The following is a 17,410-nucleotide window of genomic DNA, read 5'->3' on the forward strand; positions in this document are numbered from 1 at the left end:
GGCCTAGTGGTTAAAGTGCTTGCCTATCATGCACAAAGACCCGGGTTCGATTCCTTGGTACCACATATATAGAAAAAGCCGGAAGTGGTGCTGAGGCTCAAGTCGTAGAGTTCTAGCTTTGAGAACGTCCAAGGACAGTGCTCAGGCCCTGAGTTCAAGCCCAGGACTGGCAAAAAAAAAAAAAAGAAACAAAACTTACAACTTCACTGGAATTAAAAGCAAGTATTCTTCAGTAAAGAAACCATAAAGTATTGAAATGACTTTTCAGGAAGAGTTATATGTTTGTTGTTTACTTTAAAAAGCCCATAGCTATCATGCCTGTAATCCTAGCTACTCAGGAGGCTGAGATCCTCAGATCTCAGCCAGGGCACCAAAATACCATGAGACACTTATTTCCAATTAACCATCCAAAAACTGGAAGTGGCACTATGGCTCAAAGTGGTAGAGCACTAACCTTGAGTTGAAGAGCTCAGGGAGCCAGTCCCAGAGTTCAAGCCCCACAACTGACCCCCCTCCCCCCCAAAAAGCCAGGCAGGGCTCCATTCAGATTAGTCCTACCAATTTGCAGGTCTCTTTGAATAACAATCAAGACAAAATTTGGGGAAATTATGATGAATTTCTCTTATTATATAATCTAGCCTGAATAAATACTGTTACGTGCCCATTAATGATTATATGTGCATGTGCAATAGGCTTATACATAACAAACACTAAACAGCACAATCCTCAGTTTTAAAGGAGCTATTGTTGCAAGCAAATTTCCACCCCCTCCCAAATCCTGGAGTAAGTTACTGTGATTACATGCTGATACCAGTTTATAACTAATGCACAGCTAAAAAGAAAACATCAGTATAGTGGCATATTTTTACTTTATATACATGTATGTTATATATGTGTGTACATTTTATATAGATAGATAGATACACATATAGATATAGATATATATAAAAACACATGTATATAAAATTTCTCTTAATCAGCCAGCCTGGAAGTTGGATACCTGAGTAGAAAAGATAAGCAGGAAGCACAAAGGCTGCAATGTGGGTATCTGAACAGTCTCTTGGCAGTAACCTTGTTAAAACTAATATCTTGGGGCTGGGAGTTTGGGCTAGTGGTAGAGTACCTGCCTAGCATGCACAAAGACCCAGGTTCGATTCCTCGGTACCACATACATAGGAAAAAGCCGGAAGTGGTGCTGAGGCTCAAGTGGTAGAGCACTAGTCTTGAAAAATCCCAAGGACAGAGCTCAGTCCCTGAGCTCAAGCCCAGGACTGGCAAAAACAAACAAACAAACAAAAAAAACCAACCCTAACATCTTCTCATCAGTTGCCACTCTTTCTAAATGCAAGGTAAATTTATTAAAATGGCCAAGTCTATATTTCTGAAATTATGCATTCTAGTCACCTGGGAGTCTGATAAAACTACTGACTTCAAGGGTCCAGGTGAGGCCTGAAGCCAGTCACAAACTGGAGGCAGTGGCGTCATTGCTCAGCTGCTCCCCCTAGTGCCCTCTCTGTAGAAGACATTCTGTTCTCCTAAATTGTACACAAAAGAAATGTTATTAGATCCTCAATCATCATCCTGACAATTATATCCAGCAGAAAAAGAGGCCCATCTGCTTGCATATTAAGAAAAAAATCCCTTCCTGCTTTCTAAGATGGTTACATGTCATTAATGGCGCTCAAGGTATATGTTTTGCCTGCATACAATTTTTTGCCCTCTATTTTAAAGTAGTGGCTTCTATCACGCAAATTATAAGAAAGTATCCAGAAATATACTCCCAACTTTCTTAGAAAACTGATAAGCTGAAGCACATTTTATTTCAATAAAACACAGCAGTTAGAGAAGACATTTCTATTTTTCTTATTAAAAAATTAATTTATAAGCTGATAACAGAGTTGTGGCTTAAGTGGTTAGAGAGCAGCCTTGAGCAAAAAAAGCTCAGGGACAGTGCCCAAGCCCTGGGTTCAAGCCCAATTTGAACTTTCATCTGCTTTGTTTGGACAGAAAAAGTAACAAAACAGTGGAACATAGACCTGGTCACTCATTTTACTACAAATATACATTCATGCTTCATGCTATTAATGACATCCAGTACAAAAAGCATGGGTTTCTCTTGGGGCTTAGACTAGCCTGCCAGCTGCTTGGGAGATGAAGAGCCATGGCTCCTCTTTACATCTTTGCTCTGTCTAGCTCTGCTGTGTACTCTGCATTCTGCCACCTGCCAATTCATTCACCATCATACTTGCTTGACTGATAGAGCCATAAGTGTCCAAATGATAGCTTGACTAGGAGAAAGCATACAGGGAAGGGCAGAGTCACACAGTCCTAACCCGGGTAAGTACCAAGGCCACAGCCATTCAATCCCACCACCATGGCCCTCAATTTTGGCGACTAGGCAAAACTGTGACCCCTGCATCAACTGAGTGAAGGGGCTTGGCCTCTAAGAATAGATATAGCCCAAGACCATCAACTAAATCAGTGGGCAGCAGGTCAAGGGAGGACAAAGTTTAAAGAATGAGAAGAAGACTATGAACCTCAAGAGTGTTACACTAGGCAAAAAGGCTTTTTCCTGGCTGGGGTAACTTCTGACAAAACGGAACTTGTTCTGAAAAGAGTATATGGATCAGTCACTGCTAGGCTTTTGTCACTGCTGATTACTGAGGCTCAGAGGGGTCAAATTCCTGCTGACGGCCAAAGGAGTAGATGGCAGTCAGGCCTGGGCCAGGGACTACAAGATGAGAGAGCCTCTGCACTTCCTCCACACAGCACCATGTCTATACCCATTACTTATGCTCTTTTAAGATGCTTTTCCTTCTCTTTTCTGACCTAAATTATATTCAATTCCTATATTCTCATTTCCAGTTAGACATTGAATACAGGAACATAACCTAACCTAAGTCTAAAGACAGAATCTGGTGAGTGAACCTGTCTAATTTACGTTACCCAACTGCTAAAGGATGCTTACCCCATCAGAAATTATCAGACTTTACACAAGGTTATTGAGAATTGTTCAGTGTTGATGAAAATACAATTGTGAACAAACTGTCTTAGTCCTGGATAATTAAAACAACAGAAAAGTGTTAATCTATATGACATAACTGAGAATAAAAAGCAACTTAATGCTATATTAGCCTCCTTAAAAAAGAAAAAAAGAAAAGATGACCACATTCCTTTCTTGTGCTCCCAGTCTCAAGTCAAACCTCTGGATCCTGGTCTTCAGCTCAGCTGGACCCATATCTTCAAGGACGGGGATGACAAACTGGCCCAAATCATCTCCTTTGGATTTTATTATGACAAGCTCAGTAAGACTGAGATATGCATATTTTGGATATATTTCTAAAAAAAGGGGACTCCTATGATATCAAAAGTTCAGCATCTTCTTTCTAGTGCTGTGGAGTCACCATGCCTCACCCTGCAGAGCCAAGTGAGGGGAGGATGTAAAGGAATGAAATGGCTCTCCCACCTGTGGCTTAAAAAATTCACACTTAAACTTGGTTACTGACCTACTAAGCCACAATGAACATGACCCAGGCATATGCTGATTCCTTCAGGGTAACAGTGACACTCATTACTTTAGCAATGACCCATCATCCCCATTTTCCCAAGAGAGAAGCAGAAGCTTAGCACAGAAATGGCCCAGCTGCATATAAGCACCCTTATGCACTAACAAATGATTCTGGAATTCTCTAGGCTATGTTCTGTAGGAGACAAGTTTAACCCCTAGAGTCCTCAGTTTCCTTTTTTGAAAATCAAAGGAAGACATGGACAGTTCATGTCTTTGAGTTCTAAAATTTATACCCTTGCCCTGAGGGCAAATGACAGGACTAAGGCATGAACTTAAGTTTATCATTTGAAAAATAACTAACACTCACAAAGCAATGCCAGACTACCTCCATTAGGGGCCACTAACAAGGAGGCCAGTGTTGGTAGTGACCCACTGTCACCACCACTGAGGTGTCTTCTCCACTGCAGTATCACTTGATCCCAGCAAAGACCCTCGCAAACAAAGACCCAATGAAAACCCACAGCTTGAATAAGTGAGTGAGGACTTTGTGGCTAATGCTTGTGACAGAACAACTGCACTCCTTTTCCCATCTCAGCAGGAGAAGCAGGGCATGAGCTACAGAGGGCAATGTGGACAAGGCAAGGCCTCAAATACAGAGGAGAAGTGTGGGTACCACAAAGGAGGCCGAAAAGGGTGCTGGTGTATAATGGACCAGCAGGCATTAGTATTCAGAAAAGAAATGAGAGCAAACTGGTCGAGGGTCACACAAAACACTAGACCCTTGACCAACTTGCTCTGGACATAGTAGAAAACAAGATTATTTGGGCAATATGAATAACAGAGTACTTTCAAGAAAGGAAAAGCTGGGATTGGGGAGGATACCGGGATTACAGTTCAGGAACAGTAAGAACCAGGAATGGTTTCACCAGGTAGGAATGGAGAAAAAGGTATTAAAAATACAAAACCAGGGTCGGGCTGGGAGTTTAGCCTTTAGCCTAGTGGTAGAGTGCTTGCCTAGCATGCACGAAGACCTGGGTTTGTCTCCTCGGTACCACATACATAGAGAAAAGCCAGAAATGGTGCTGTGGCTCAAGTGGTAGAGCTCTAGCCTTGAGAAAGCCCAAGGACAGTGTCCAGGCCCTGAGTTCAAGGCCCAGGACTGGCAATAAAAAGAAAAAAAAATACAAAACCAACAGGCCCTGTGATGTTCCGATTGCATGAGTCAGAGGAAATAACAAAATCATACTAAAGTTCATTATTCAATTACTCTAGGTACATAAGAAACCAAAAGTGTGCTGAGTAATTTTATTTTCTTCTTCAGGGCTTCATGCATGCAAGGTGAGCACTCTACTACTAGGCTATGCTCCCGGCCCTTATTTTCTTCTTTACAACTCTGAGTAAGAGTACAATCCACTCACCATCATCCTCCAATGAAGCAATTCCTTCCGTTTTAGCTTTAATCTAAAATGCAGGACCAGAGAAGTTAAGATGTGGTTCAGGGCACAAAGGTAGTAACTGACAGTTATGAAATTGAGGCAGATACTACTGGCACAAAGTTCATTCCTCTTCCTACTTAAATACCATAACTGCAGTTTCTACTCGTCTTTCCCAAGAGGGCCAGTCCCCACTGGTCAGAGCACCTGACCGATGAAGCCTCTCTGGAGGAAGAACCGGAAGGGGCAGCTCACTGCTGGAAGGAATCACACGAAAGGCTTCTGGGCTGGGAGTAACCATAGTGATGTGTTCCTGTGAAGTAAGTTAGAATGGTGTATTCATGACACGCTTTAGATAACAAAAGTGCTTGGCTGGCCCCTTGGAAGAAGCAAGAGCAGTACACCAAAGGGCAGTGTGGTGGAAGGACCGACCAGTGCCTACACCTGGAAGAGGGCTTCCTCAGGCTGACTCAGCCTCACACCCAAAAGGCTAGGGCAAGAGATGGGAGAGAACTGTGTGTGGAAAAGGATCTCAAATATTTATTTTATTTTTGGTCCAGGGTAAGAGCACTAACAGGGCCAAGAATCAGTCTCAAGTTGGGAATAAAATTCATGATGCAAATATGAACTAAAAAGTCAAGGTAAAACATCATGCAAAAACACAAGGATGATTTAGCATTTTAAAAGAACTGAAAAGGGCCTTGGGGAGTGGGCTTGGGAGATGGAATTGCATGGGATCTGAGTGAAGAATGCTGTTTTCCATTACAAACTATTTTTCATTATAAGCTTAACAGCTTTATATCTGTGTTCATATATTACTTTGATTAAAAAAACAAACAAACACGCGGGAAGTGGTGCTGTGGCTCAAGTGGTAGAGTGCTACCCTTGAGCTGAAGAGCTCAGGGGCAACGCCCACGCCCAGAGTTCAACAACAACAAAAACAAAAAAGAAAAAAAGCCAGACCCACAGAGAGGAGCTTTAAGATGATCTCCTTCAGTCCTCACCACACCTGGTTAGGGGAGACCCACACTACCCCAGGTGAGCAACGAGGCCCTGAGGCCTGCAGAGAGGAGAGGTGAGATGACTGGTCAGGAGCTCCCCGCCAGCAACTGCAGGATTTAAACTCAGGCAGTGCAGACCAGAACCTGGAGACGTTAACTTTGAAGGGACGTAAGAAAAGATTATTTCAAAATTTGGGGGAAAACTGATTTTTTACCTACTGATAAACCCAGGTAGTCAAAACCAATGAGCCTAACAAACATGAATAAGTTAAAAGCATTCATTTTCTCACACCTGAAAATCCTATATTATTCTATCAACAGCACAAAAACACAGCCTAAACAGCAAGAACAGCAGAAAAAAGTTGGAAAAAAATTGCAGTCACACAAACTGTAGTTAAAAAATGACTAAGTTTCCTTGATATATGAATTTGTTGGAAAACCATTTATCAACAGCCTGTTTCTCTCTAGCAGAGTCCCTCAAGCCGAGAGCCATGTCATTCCCCTTTGACTGATTAATTAGCCAATCAGGGGACATTTTTCATTGTGAGGCATGATGGTTTATTTCAGCTAATGTTTGGTCTCTAATGGCAACATATTAAAGCCAACTCGGCTATTTTAGCCCTGTGGACTGACCAAAAGGAAAGGATAAAAGATAAATCAAAAGAGCTCCCTTCAGTGTCCCTTCAGTCCTTAACAAAACCCCCAAGGAGCAAATGGCTAGAGGAAAGATCCTATACCAATAGAGGGAAAAAAAGAAAAAAGAAAGGTACAAATGCCTGCATGCCAAGAAGCATCTCTTCCTATTTCTGTGTTTCTGAAGAGCAATAATTTATCCTCTGGTGATTAACAGGCCACTGATAGAACAGGCACTAAAAAAGTCAATATCTCGCTTTTTCCTTGATCAGAGCTGAGCTCGATAGGAACTTCAGCTATAATGTAATGCTTCTTACTCACTGGAATGATTTCCTGCACTATGACCTGGAGGAGCTTCCAGCATCCTAGGGTCAAACGCTACTCCCACATTCCCCATCCTGGCCAGATGGCTTCACACTGGCCTGCAAGGTCCCCACATTTCTCCTTCAGTCTAATGCCTATGACAAGCCCCAGAAGCACAAAAAGACACAGACATTCAAATGCCAGGATGCTCCCATACCCAAGATACTATACCATGCTTAGTACACCACCTTACACTCGCAACACCCCACAATCCCTATGAAACCCTGCAATGAAACACACAGAGCTACCTGCCCTTGTCTCCCGATAAAACCAAAGGTCACAAACTAGCAGTCTGTGTCAGAGAAGATAAAACCATTTTCCATTTGTCTCAAAGAGCGATTTCATTGTTGTCTTAGTAGTAGTCGTCGTCGTCATTGTTGTCATTATAATCATCACCTACATAATTCATCATCATCATTGACGTAACTATATATTTGGAAGCTTGTGGACAAGATTCACTGCTTGCTTCACTCTGTCAACATCAGTTTCCCCCCCCCACATTTATACTTATCTGAAGGAACTTCACCTGAATTTGTACCTGAGGCTAGGATAAGTCATTATGTTGCTTCTTCTCTCCTTGTTCTTACTCTCCACAGAGATCTTACCTTTTAGCTTTGCTCAACTGTCAGCTGTCAGTTTTTCTACAATGCTTTTCCTGACATCGTGATAAGAATTGATGCCTTCCTTCCCTATCCGAAGGGGGAAAAACAAGATGAGGGGCAAGGATGAGGGAAATGGGGACCAAGACATGAGAAAGAGTATCGATGTATGTGAAATAATGCACCCTCTATCTGGTGAATATAATGTAACCCTTTTATTAATTACAATAAAAAATATATGGGGAAAAAAAGAAATACAAAATCTTCTATCCTTAAGGGGTTCTAATCTACTGAAGGGAGACCAGAAACAGTAAACATTTGATTTTATCAAATGATGACTACTTCAAAGAAAGTAAAGAAAGGCCAAGGGCACAAGCCAGTCAGGGAGCTTATTGTTCACTTTTCAATCAAGGAAGGCCCGTGGAATAACATCTGATCAAAAATATACCACACAGAACCCTCTAGTACTTAAACCTGAGACAAAAACAGTAAGAGCCAGGAGTCAATAACCATGACGGAGTGCCCAAGAGACAGATGAAGGGCAGTAACTACACCTGTGTGGGGGAGGCTCATGGGAGACGCTACACCAATGTAAAGATGTGGCTTCACTTTCAGAGTCACAGAGAAACCAGGACAGGTTTGAAGCATGGTAGGGACATTTTAAGAAAGATCATTAACCTGCTATGGGAAAACATATAGCAAACATCCTATTGCACGTTAATAGAAATGTCAATACCTCCTCTAGCAAAGGACCATGAAGTCTTCAAGAGGGCCAAGTCCTACTGTCTTTGTATTTTTAGCAATTAGAAAAAATTTTAGGCACATACTAGGTGCCCAATAAACACTATTAGAACAGTTAAGATTTTATACCTTTAAGGTTTTCAGTGCTTTCCATTAAATAAATACCAGTACATCACACTTCTTATGGAAGAACAGAAAACTCAGTGGCTCAGGCTTGACCAAACAGTTCTGAGTCAGGTTCTCTCAATGCAGTTTTAGGTAACACATGGCAGAGCAAGGGGTGTCTGGGGACCCTTTCTTCATGGGGTCTCCTTATAGTTGGACACCTCGTAGATCAGGGTCTCTTAGCAAGGTTAGTCTGGGAGCTGGGCTTCCCTACCATGTGGGGAACCAAGGCAGCTGGACTACTTACCTTGAGGTTTCAAGAGCCAATGTCCAACTCACAAAACCTTGGAAGTCCTATTATAGCCCTAACACTAGGTGTGTAGGACTCGTTGTCTCTGAATTACAAGCAAGTCACAGGCCTACTGAAGTATGAGAAGGGAGCAGGGTGGGCTGGGAGTTTGGCCTAGTGGTAGAGTGCTTGCCTAGCATGCATGAAGACCCGGGTTCAATTCCTCAGTACCACATACACAGAAAAAAAGCTGGAAGTGGTGCTGAGGCTCAAGCAGTAGAGCTCTAGCCTTGAGAGAAGTCCAAGGACAGTGCTTAGGCCCTGAGCTCAAGCCCAGGACTGGCAAAAAAAAAAAAAAAAAAGAAGGGAGCAGGGTATGCTACTTCCCACAGTCAATCTAGAAGAACATATGAAATGGAGGATCACTGAAGTCATCTTTGAAAACCCAAGCTTATAAATGAACTAGGAATATCAACAAAGCTACCTGCCCCTTCGACATTTAGCTTTTCAAATAACTGACAGATGACTTGCTATTGTATCTTAGGGCTATCTGATTTCTGATTTGAACAACATATGAAAGACCATTCTTCTCTTTGTCAAAAGCAAAAAAAAAAAATTGCCTATTGCATGAGAATCAAGAACCTAGCTAGAAGTGTGGCTGTAGCACAAGTGGTAGAGCGCTACAGGCTTGAGCAAAAAAGCTCAAAGACAACGTCCAGGACTTGAGTTCAAGCCTCAGTACTGACAAAAATCTAAGTAATGTTTCCTTGAAGCCTAACAAACTGTGAAACTTCCAAGCAAAACTGGTTCATTAGAAGTGCTTCCTATGGGAGTTTACAACTCTCTTTTCAGAAACAGAGAGGGATAGGGACAGGGCTGAGGTCCTAGGCTCAGACTTACCTCCTTACCTACAGAAGTGATTCTTTAGGAAGCCAACCTCAAAGTGCAACCTTCCACTGGCCAGCTATGCTGGCCAAAATGCTCTGAGCAGAAATACTGCTCCAAGTCTCATCCACTGAGACTCTTCCTTCCTTTTCCTTACTGCTTGTCTCCTAAACATACCCAATTCTGTCAGGTATGCACAGCATACCTTCTAGAAAACTGCACATATTCCTACCAAAAGAAAAAAAAAAAACAACAAACAAAAACCCAGTACCCAGGCCTGAACACTCAGCCCAAAGAGCTTCTAAGCAGGAAATGATCAAAAGTCCTGTTGCTTTCACATAGGCAGGTATTATGCTACAAGTTTCAGTTTAAGCTAAATTTGTGGTCAGGTTACATGCCCTATCTTGTAACTTATGTTTCATTTAACTACTACCAAATCATATCTTTCCAGGATTAAATGGGGCTTCACATATCTTTATAAAATTTTACCTTGAAGAGGTACAAGAATGTCCAACTTGGAGAGGATATTTTGAATCTTGACTCTGGTATCAATGGTCAAAAGACTACAATAATTAATAAAGTAATCATGGCTGGGGGAAAAGTTTTAAAGCTCAAGTGCATTTATTTCTTTTTTACAGGCTTGGTCTAAGTTTCACTAAAAGGCTCTTCTTCAAAAGATTAGCATCAATTGGCTGGGAAAGCCACTGCCTTTGACACCCTGCCCAGCTTTGTGCCAGCACAGTGTGGGCAGAACACAGGCAACGAAAGAGGGTGCCACCTTGGTAAAACACTATGAAACTCAACCTACCTCAGTTATATAGTTTTTTAGTATAAAAATCTACAATGAGGGGTCAGGAGGTTGGCCTAGTGGTAGAGTGCTTGCCTAGCATGCACGAAGACCCAGGTTCCATTCCTTGGTTCCAAATACATAGAAAAAAAGCCAGAAGTGGTGCTGGTCCTAAGACTCAAGTGGTAGAGAAAGTCCAAGGACAGTGCTCAGGCTCAGACACACACACACACACACACACACACACACACACACACACACACACGCACACACACGCACACACACACACACACACACAATGGAAGGAAAACAGAACTTAACCAAAAGATATTTCAAGAAAAAATTCAATTAAAACAGAAAGAAAAGATTCTTCCTTTTGATTTCCCTGTGAAGCATTTTAAAGGACTGAGTCCAAGCAGAGGAAGGAATAGTCTAAAATAACACACAAATAAAACCAAATAAAAGGTCTGCTTGGAAGTTTTCAGACTAAATAATAATTTAAAAAAGAAAAAAGAAAAGAAAGACATCTTGTGATAACAGACAAGAGCTGTGCTTCTATTAAAAAAACAAAAGCCACCAGTAGAAATCAATCATTAACTGGGTCTACTGGAAGCATAGACAAGGTTTCTTATTCAATCAGATCCATGAGGTAAAGAAACTGACAATTCTTTTCCAAGAGCCTATACACCAGGCCTGTTATTAGAGAAACACAGTAGGATTGCTGGTAACACATTCTCCACCCTCCATGAAGTTCAGGAATATTTTCTCTAGTGATAAGGCCAAATCAGGAAACAAGCTGGATGGAGGAAGGAAACTGGGACGGTGGGGGACGGAAAAAACCCAAGAGTATCAGGAAGTTCAACCAGATAGGACCTAATGGAATTTGTTTTTCAGTATCTTTAACTTCAGCCTATAAACCAATGAGCGCCCCTCCCCCCACACACACTGGCACCCGTGCACGCACATGCACCAAACCATACTTATATGCACAACTCCTGGCAGATAAATCAAGTCAAAAACCTTCAGGTACTCAAGAAGCCCAAGTACTTTAATTCAATATATCGAATCATAATCTCCCTTTTTTTTCCTTTTTTCCAGGGGCTTGCTTTTTTTCTTTTTCTTTTTTGGCCAGTCCAGGGGCTTGAACTCAGGGTGTGGGCACTGTCCCTGAGCTTCTTTTGCTCAAGGCTAGCACTCTACCACTTTCAGCCAAGTGCCACTTCTGGTTTTCAGTAGTTAAATGGACATAAGAGTCTCATTTACTGCCCAGGCTGACTGCGAAATACAACCCTCAGTTCTCAGCCTCCTGCGCAGCTAGGATTATTGGCATGAGTTGCCAGCACGCAGCTTTCATCTCCTTCTTTCATACAAACAAGTCTGATTTTGTGCACTCTACTCCAGAGTACTGCTTTCTAGTTTGTATAGCACAACAACATGTGAGAGAAAGGATGATGGGGAATGAGATGCACAAAGAAACTGTAGCCCGGCACAGGGTGTTAAAAGCTTTCAGACACTGTGTTTGTTAAGCAAGTACTTCTGAGTAGCCGAACTTGGCTTAGCAGTTGAAGGAAATGGAATCACCAAAAGTCTGATCAGAACCTCCACTGTGACACAGATGTTTCAACTTCTACACAATATCGCAAGCTTCTAGCCTGAGACTTGGTGTCAGAAAGCCATTATCTTAGATTTGAATGATTTCTTTTCTTTTCTTTTTTTCTGCCAGTCCTGGGCTTGAGTTCAGGGCCTGAGCATGAGCACTGTCCCCGGGCTTTCTCAAGGCCAGAGCTCTACCACTTAAGCTTCAGCACCACTTCTGGCTTTTTTCTACGTATGTAGTACCGAGGAATCGAACCTGGGTCTTTGTGCATGCTAGGCAAGCACTCTACTACTAGGCCAAACTCCTGGCCCCTAGACAGATTTCTTAAAACCTTAAATAGCATAAGCAAACATCCATTCAGTAACCCTCTCTGGAGAACCTACTACGGACCCCAGTAGTGTACACATGGGAAGGGGAAAAGAGGCTGATGAATGTCTCACAGAGAAGAGGTATTAATTGATGAAAACATCTCAGAGTGAGACTTCAAATATCAACACTGAATCTGTACAAACCATGATTTTCAAGATGCATAACAATGAAATCCATTTTCAAAAAAGAGAAGTGCAATGACAGTCAATTTAACAAACCTCCACAATGTGACCATACACACATACAGAATCAGACACAAGCTGGGGACCCAGAACTGGGTCCAACTGGGAACAACACAAGTGTTGTCTTTAAGCTGCTCCTTGTCTAGCCTATGGAGCTGATGAGAAATTCTAACCTTGGAATGTAGTGGATTAATTTCCTCTTAGATACAATGAATTCACTAGATAGAATGTTTGGCAATGTCAACCATAAATCCCAAGCCAGTGCTGCTATGGGGGTCATGGAGGAAAACCATAGCAGTATTTCTTCCAACTGAGAGGAGCCAAAAGAAGTATTTTCAAACAAATCTGATCAAAGGCCTCTCACCCTTGGCTGTGTGGGGGCTGTTGCAAATAACATAGTCTCTTAGCAACACTGTATTAAGAGAAAATACAGGTGAAACTTAATAGATACAAGCAAACTTCTATGAAAATCCACAGGCCTATCAAAGACAGGAGTGACTGTGCTTAGGGAGGCTTTTGATATGGGTTGCACACGATTCAAGTTAAACAGATTCTATTTTCTGCATACATGCAAGGTATAAAGCCCACTCTGTGTGAGACATGGCCCGGTGGGACAGAGAAGAACATAGAATCACATTCAGCTTCTGAGCCCAGACTTTTGAACACAGGATGATTTGAGAAACCCAATCTTTAGCCACCCTGGGAGCAGCTCTCCCAGTAGGCCTTCCAGTCTGGGTTGCCCTGACCTTGCAGATTCCCACTCCTCACCACCAATGGGAAGCTTTTTACTCTAACCCTCATATTGATATATCCTCTATAAGATTCCCTAGAAAACTCAGCTATTATTACAAGGATAAAGTTCAGGTTTTGTATGAAACCTCTAAAAGCATTTGGGGGGGAGAGGGAGTTCTACTAATAACAGGTATAAACAATCCTACACCCTTGAAAAACAAGCAGCACAAAAACAGAACATCTTGACACATGTGGCCAAATACCTCAGTAGTCTTCTTGCTCTGCCTTTTCCCAAAAATGCAATCAAGGTCTGTTTTACTCCGAGATGACAGATCCTTCCCTAGAAAACCAATACGATGTTTTTGAATAAGACCATTTGTTCCAATGTGTAGAGCACAGACATAAACATACATGTTGAGATAGGAAGATGGTTTGTGGTCAAGAAATAAACAGCTCTGCAATACAAATTACAACTCTCTGATGAAGATGATGATCACTGTCTTAGAACCAGAACTGCTCACACTGCTCCTTGTTTCAGAAACAATCTAGAACATACAAGCTGCAGACAGACGGCATTTTAAAGCCTGCCCTACCACCGGTATGCCTTCAAGGCACATCTTTGTTCTTTGGGTTCTCTATTTTAAAAACAGATATCAATCACTTCAAAGAGACACTGCTACTTATTTGGGATAATGAAATGCAGAATTAAAAATATTAGAACTTTCAAATTTTTACTCACGTAATAATTACTGATATACAAGATCACAATAACTAAATGAGCAACATTTTCAAGGAGTAAATGCAAATATTAACTGGAGTTTTTCTTTTTAAAATGTTCTGAACTATAATGGTAGTAAAAGAAACTAAGCAGCTCTGGTAAAAGTAGTGCTCTAAGGATGTAGGCGCCTATTTAAAATGCTAGGTCTAACTTAATTTCAAAGCCATGAACCCACCATTTAAAATTTATTTTGGATTTCTACTTCTGCTGGGTAGTACTCTAAAAGCAGTCAGTCAAGCCCATCCTCATTTGTCAACTCCTTAGTGAGTACATTTTAAAATGTATGCACTCCATATAAAGCCTGGGGAAAGGAGGGTGGTTCAAACACAGGAATCAGAGTTTTGAGTTGGCAGCCAGATTCCACCATCCCCATCCTTTATCCAATTGACTCAGCAAAGTAATGTCATGACCCAGAAGGTTCTAGTTCATTGATGACCACTGGGGCATTCAAATATGATATTGGCGAGTGACTCCATGAAATTAAAAACAAAACTCCCTTGAACTTAATGTAAAACCAGGTCCCAGAACCAGTTTGGATACAGCAGTAGCAGGGTAGCTGGTGCAATCGGTGTGCCCTGCTTCTGCTAGAAGGCAGGCTCCACTGTGGCAGTGCAAGATGCTCTCTCCTCCCTTCCACCTGAGCCAAACTAGGCTTTCTGGTTCTGACAAGTAAACAAACCCACTACAAAAAGAACTCAAGGTTGGGGATTGGGATTTAGCTCAGTGGGACAGCACTTGCCTGACAAGTGCAAGGCCCTGAGTTCAGTCCTCAACTCTGGAAAAAAAAAAAAAAAAGAACCCAAGGAACGCCTATGTAAAGAAAGAATAAAGCATATTACAAATAGGAACATAGGAAATAAATCATGAATGAGGGAAGATGTGGTGGTGTCAAGAGATACACCAACTTTCATCAGGCCTGGAGAGCTATGCTCAGCCGCTATCAGCACAAGGATATAATATGCGAATTAAGATCACAGCAGACCAATAAAAAAAAACCATATAAGGATCAAGGAGGGAGAACAGTTGGGGCATCAGAATCTAAGTCATAAATATGAAAGATTAATGCACTAAGATAAAAAGCAAATCTAAAACTCAGAAGGAAAAATTTCAAGCCCACAAAGACAGTAAAACTTTACCAATGGAGGTGTATAGAATATAGATGCTACCTATCAGGTTTTGGTTCAACTGGCTGTGGCACCTTGAAAATTGGAAGGAAGGTTTTCAGCAGCCAGCCTGTCATACTAAAGCCAACACATAGCTAAGTAGTGCCACAGAAGCGCAATGGATTTTGGACTGCTTTAGCTGTTTGCCTCATAATTATGGTAATCAAGTTTTCTCAACACTCAGAATGGCAGATGAAGGAAGAACATTGCTGTTATACTCAAACACGTTTGCCATACCAGGATGTCCACATAGGAAGCAAATGCCAGATGGGGCTTGATGAGGAGGAGCCACTGGGTTAAACTCAGTAAGTTAGCAAAAGGAATCTCAGTATTGAAGTTCAAAATTATAATTGAAGTTCAAAAAACATGTAAACAAGGCCCTGAGTTCAAGACTCAGTACTACCTAAAAACAAATGTGATTCCAATACATTTAAGTAATTAGCCGATTTACTTCCTGAAAATTTACCAAATGATAAATAACTTTTAATGTGTCCCATGTAATATAATCTAAACCAGGTATAGAATTTTTTTTTTTCTGGCCAGTCTTGGGGCTTGAGCTCAGGGCCTGGGCACAGTCCTTGGGCTTCTCAAGGCTAGCGCTCTCTACCACTTGAGCTAAGGTACCACTTCAAGCTTTTTCAGTGTATGTGGTACTAGGGAATGGAACCCAGGGCTTCATGCGTGCTAGACAAGCACTTTAACCACTAGGCCACATTCCCAGCCCCAGAATGGAAGAAAGAACACTCAAAGAAGTAGTACATAAACAGGACTAATAAAAGAACGTTAAGGCCAGGAGTTTGGCTTAGTGGTAGAGTGCTTGCCTAGCACGCATGAAGACCCAGGTTCAATTCCTCAGTACCACATACATAGAAAAAAAAAATGTTATAAAAGAATATTGACTTTCCTCCCTACTAAAAAGTATACAAAAGTAGTTTTTTTCAGATTAAAAAGGGGGTAGGGCAAAGATATGTTTCATATTAAACAGGGGACAGGGCAAAGATATGTACGTTTGGAAAGTATCTTGTTGGATCTTAGTTTATACACTTGTTTAAAAGTTCATCTTCATTCTTTAATTAAGAATAAATGAGAGCTAGGATGTGACTCAGTGGCAGAGGGCTTACCTACCATGCCAAAATCCCTAGGTCTGATCCTCAGCTCTGCAAGAATAAATAAAAGTGTGTGTGTATGTGTTTAGGCTGTGTGTGTGTGTGTGTGTGTGTGTGTGTGTTCACATGACACGTGGGATGAACAGGAATCTAGGGCAAAAAATGATGGCAACTTGACTACAAGCGACATTAGAAACCAAGAATGTTGGAAGAGACACGAAACTCTTGTGTCCAGTTAACTGCTAAAAATCCCAAAATTGGGTCTGGGACTCAAGTGGTAGCATTAAACTTGAGCAGAAAAGTTCAGGGACCATGCCCAGGCCCTTAGTTCAAGCCCCAAGACTGGTACCAAACACAAAAAAACAGACTATCTATCTGCCTATTCACAATTGGAATGTGAGTCATTCGGCCCTATCAGTCAATGCCTTCACAAACACTTTTCCTCTCTGCAGATGTGGCCTTACCAAACACTTCTTTAATTAAAGAAACTACACTGAGTTAGGTTTTAAATAAATATGGATGATAGTCGTTTTAAATTATCTCAAACCAAAGTTCCTCTTTTTCATTTTCTGTATCACACATGAAGTCACAACATGAATCATCCTCATCACTAAGTAAATTAGTAGCCTTCATTAAGAGCATTAAAAGCACTATTATAAACAATACTAAAAAAGTTTAAGTTGCACAACAAGGATCATCTCACACAAATTGTAAAACAGAGCCTTCTGTAGAGATCCACGGTGACTTACAAAAGAGGAAACTGAGCCTGAAAGAAAGGACATGATTCAGAGATTTGTCTGGGGGAGCAATAGCCTGAAGTCAGGCTCATCTGGACCTAAGACAGACTTCCCAAAGATTTATCCACTGACATGCAGTAAACACACCAGCTCAGTATGTAACCCTCATTGTAAGAGAGAAAATGAAAGCACAATACACCAAACAATTTGACAGGGTCACCCAGAAAGGTAGTGGCTTAACTAGAAATAGAAAGCAGATCCTGCCAGCATCCAGTAGATTAAAGTAGATTAGTGAAGGTTATCCTAGCTTCAGCAAATGCTTTAGATGAAATTAAGCATGCAGTCAGGTACTAAAGGACAATCAGAAGCCTTTGTGAGCAGAGCAAAAGCATAGTAGCTGCT

The 17,410-nt window shown here is 41.5% G+C and overlaps 1 protein-coding gene across 1 annotated transcript in view; it reads right to left on the bottom strand.

Moving 5' to 3' along the window:
- The window catches only part of Pinx1 (PIN2 (TERF1) interacting telomerase inhibitor 1), a 55,009-nt gene that overhangs the window by 28,104 nt on the left and 9,495 nt on the right, over nucleotides 1-17,410 (bottom strand). Inside the window, exon 6 of the mRNA XM_090353689.1 lies at nucleotides 13,488-13,564. Coding sequence (XP_090209815.1) covers nucleotides 13,488-13,564 — 77 coding nt within the window. The remainder of the gene's footprint in view (nucleotides 1-13,487; nucleotides 13,565-17,410) is intronic.

This window comes from Megascapheus bottae, chromosome 20, assembly GCF_031878675.1.
Source record: "Megascapheus bottae isolate mThoBot1 chromosome 20, mThoBot2.hap1, whole genome shotgun sequence".
Taxonomy (NCBI): Eukaryota; Metazoa; Chordata; class Mammalia; order Rodentia; family Geomyidae; genus Megascapheus; species Megascapheus bottae.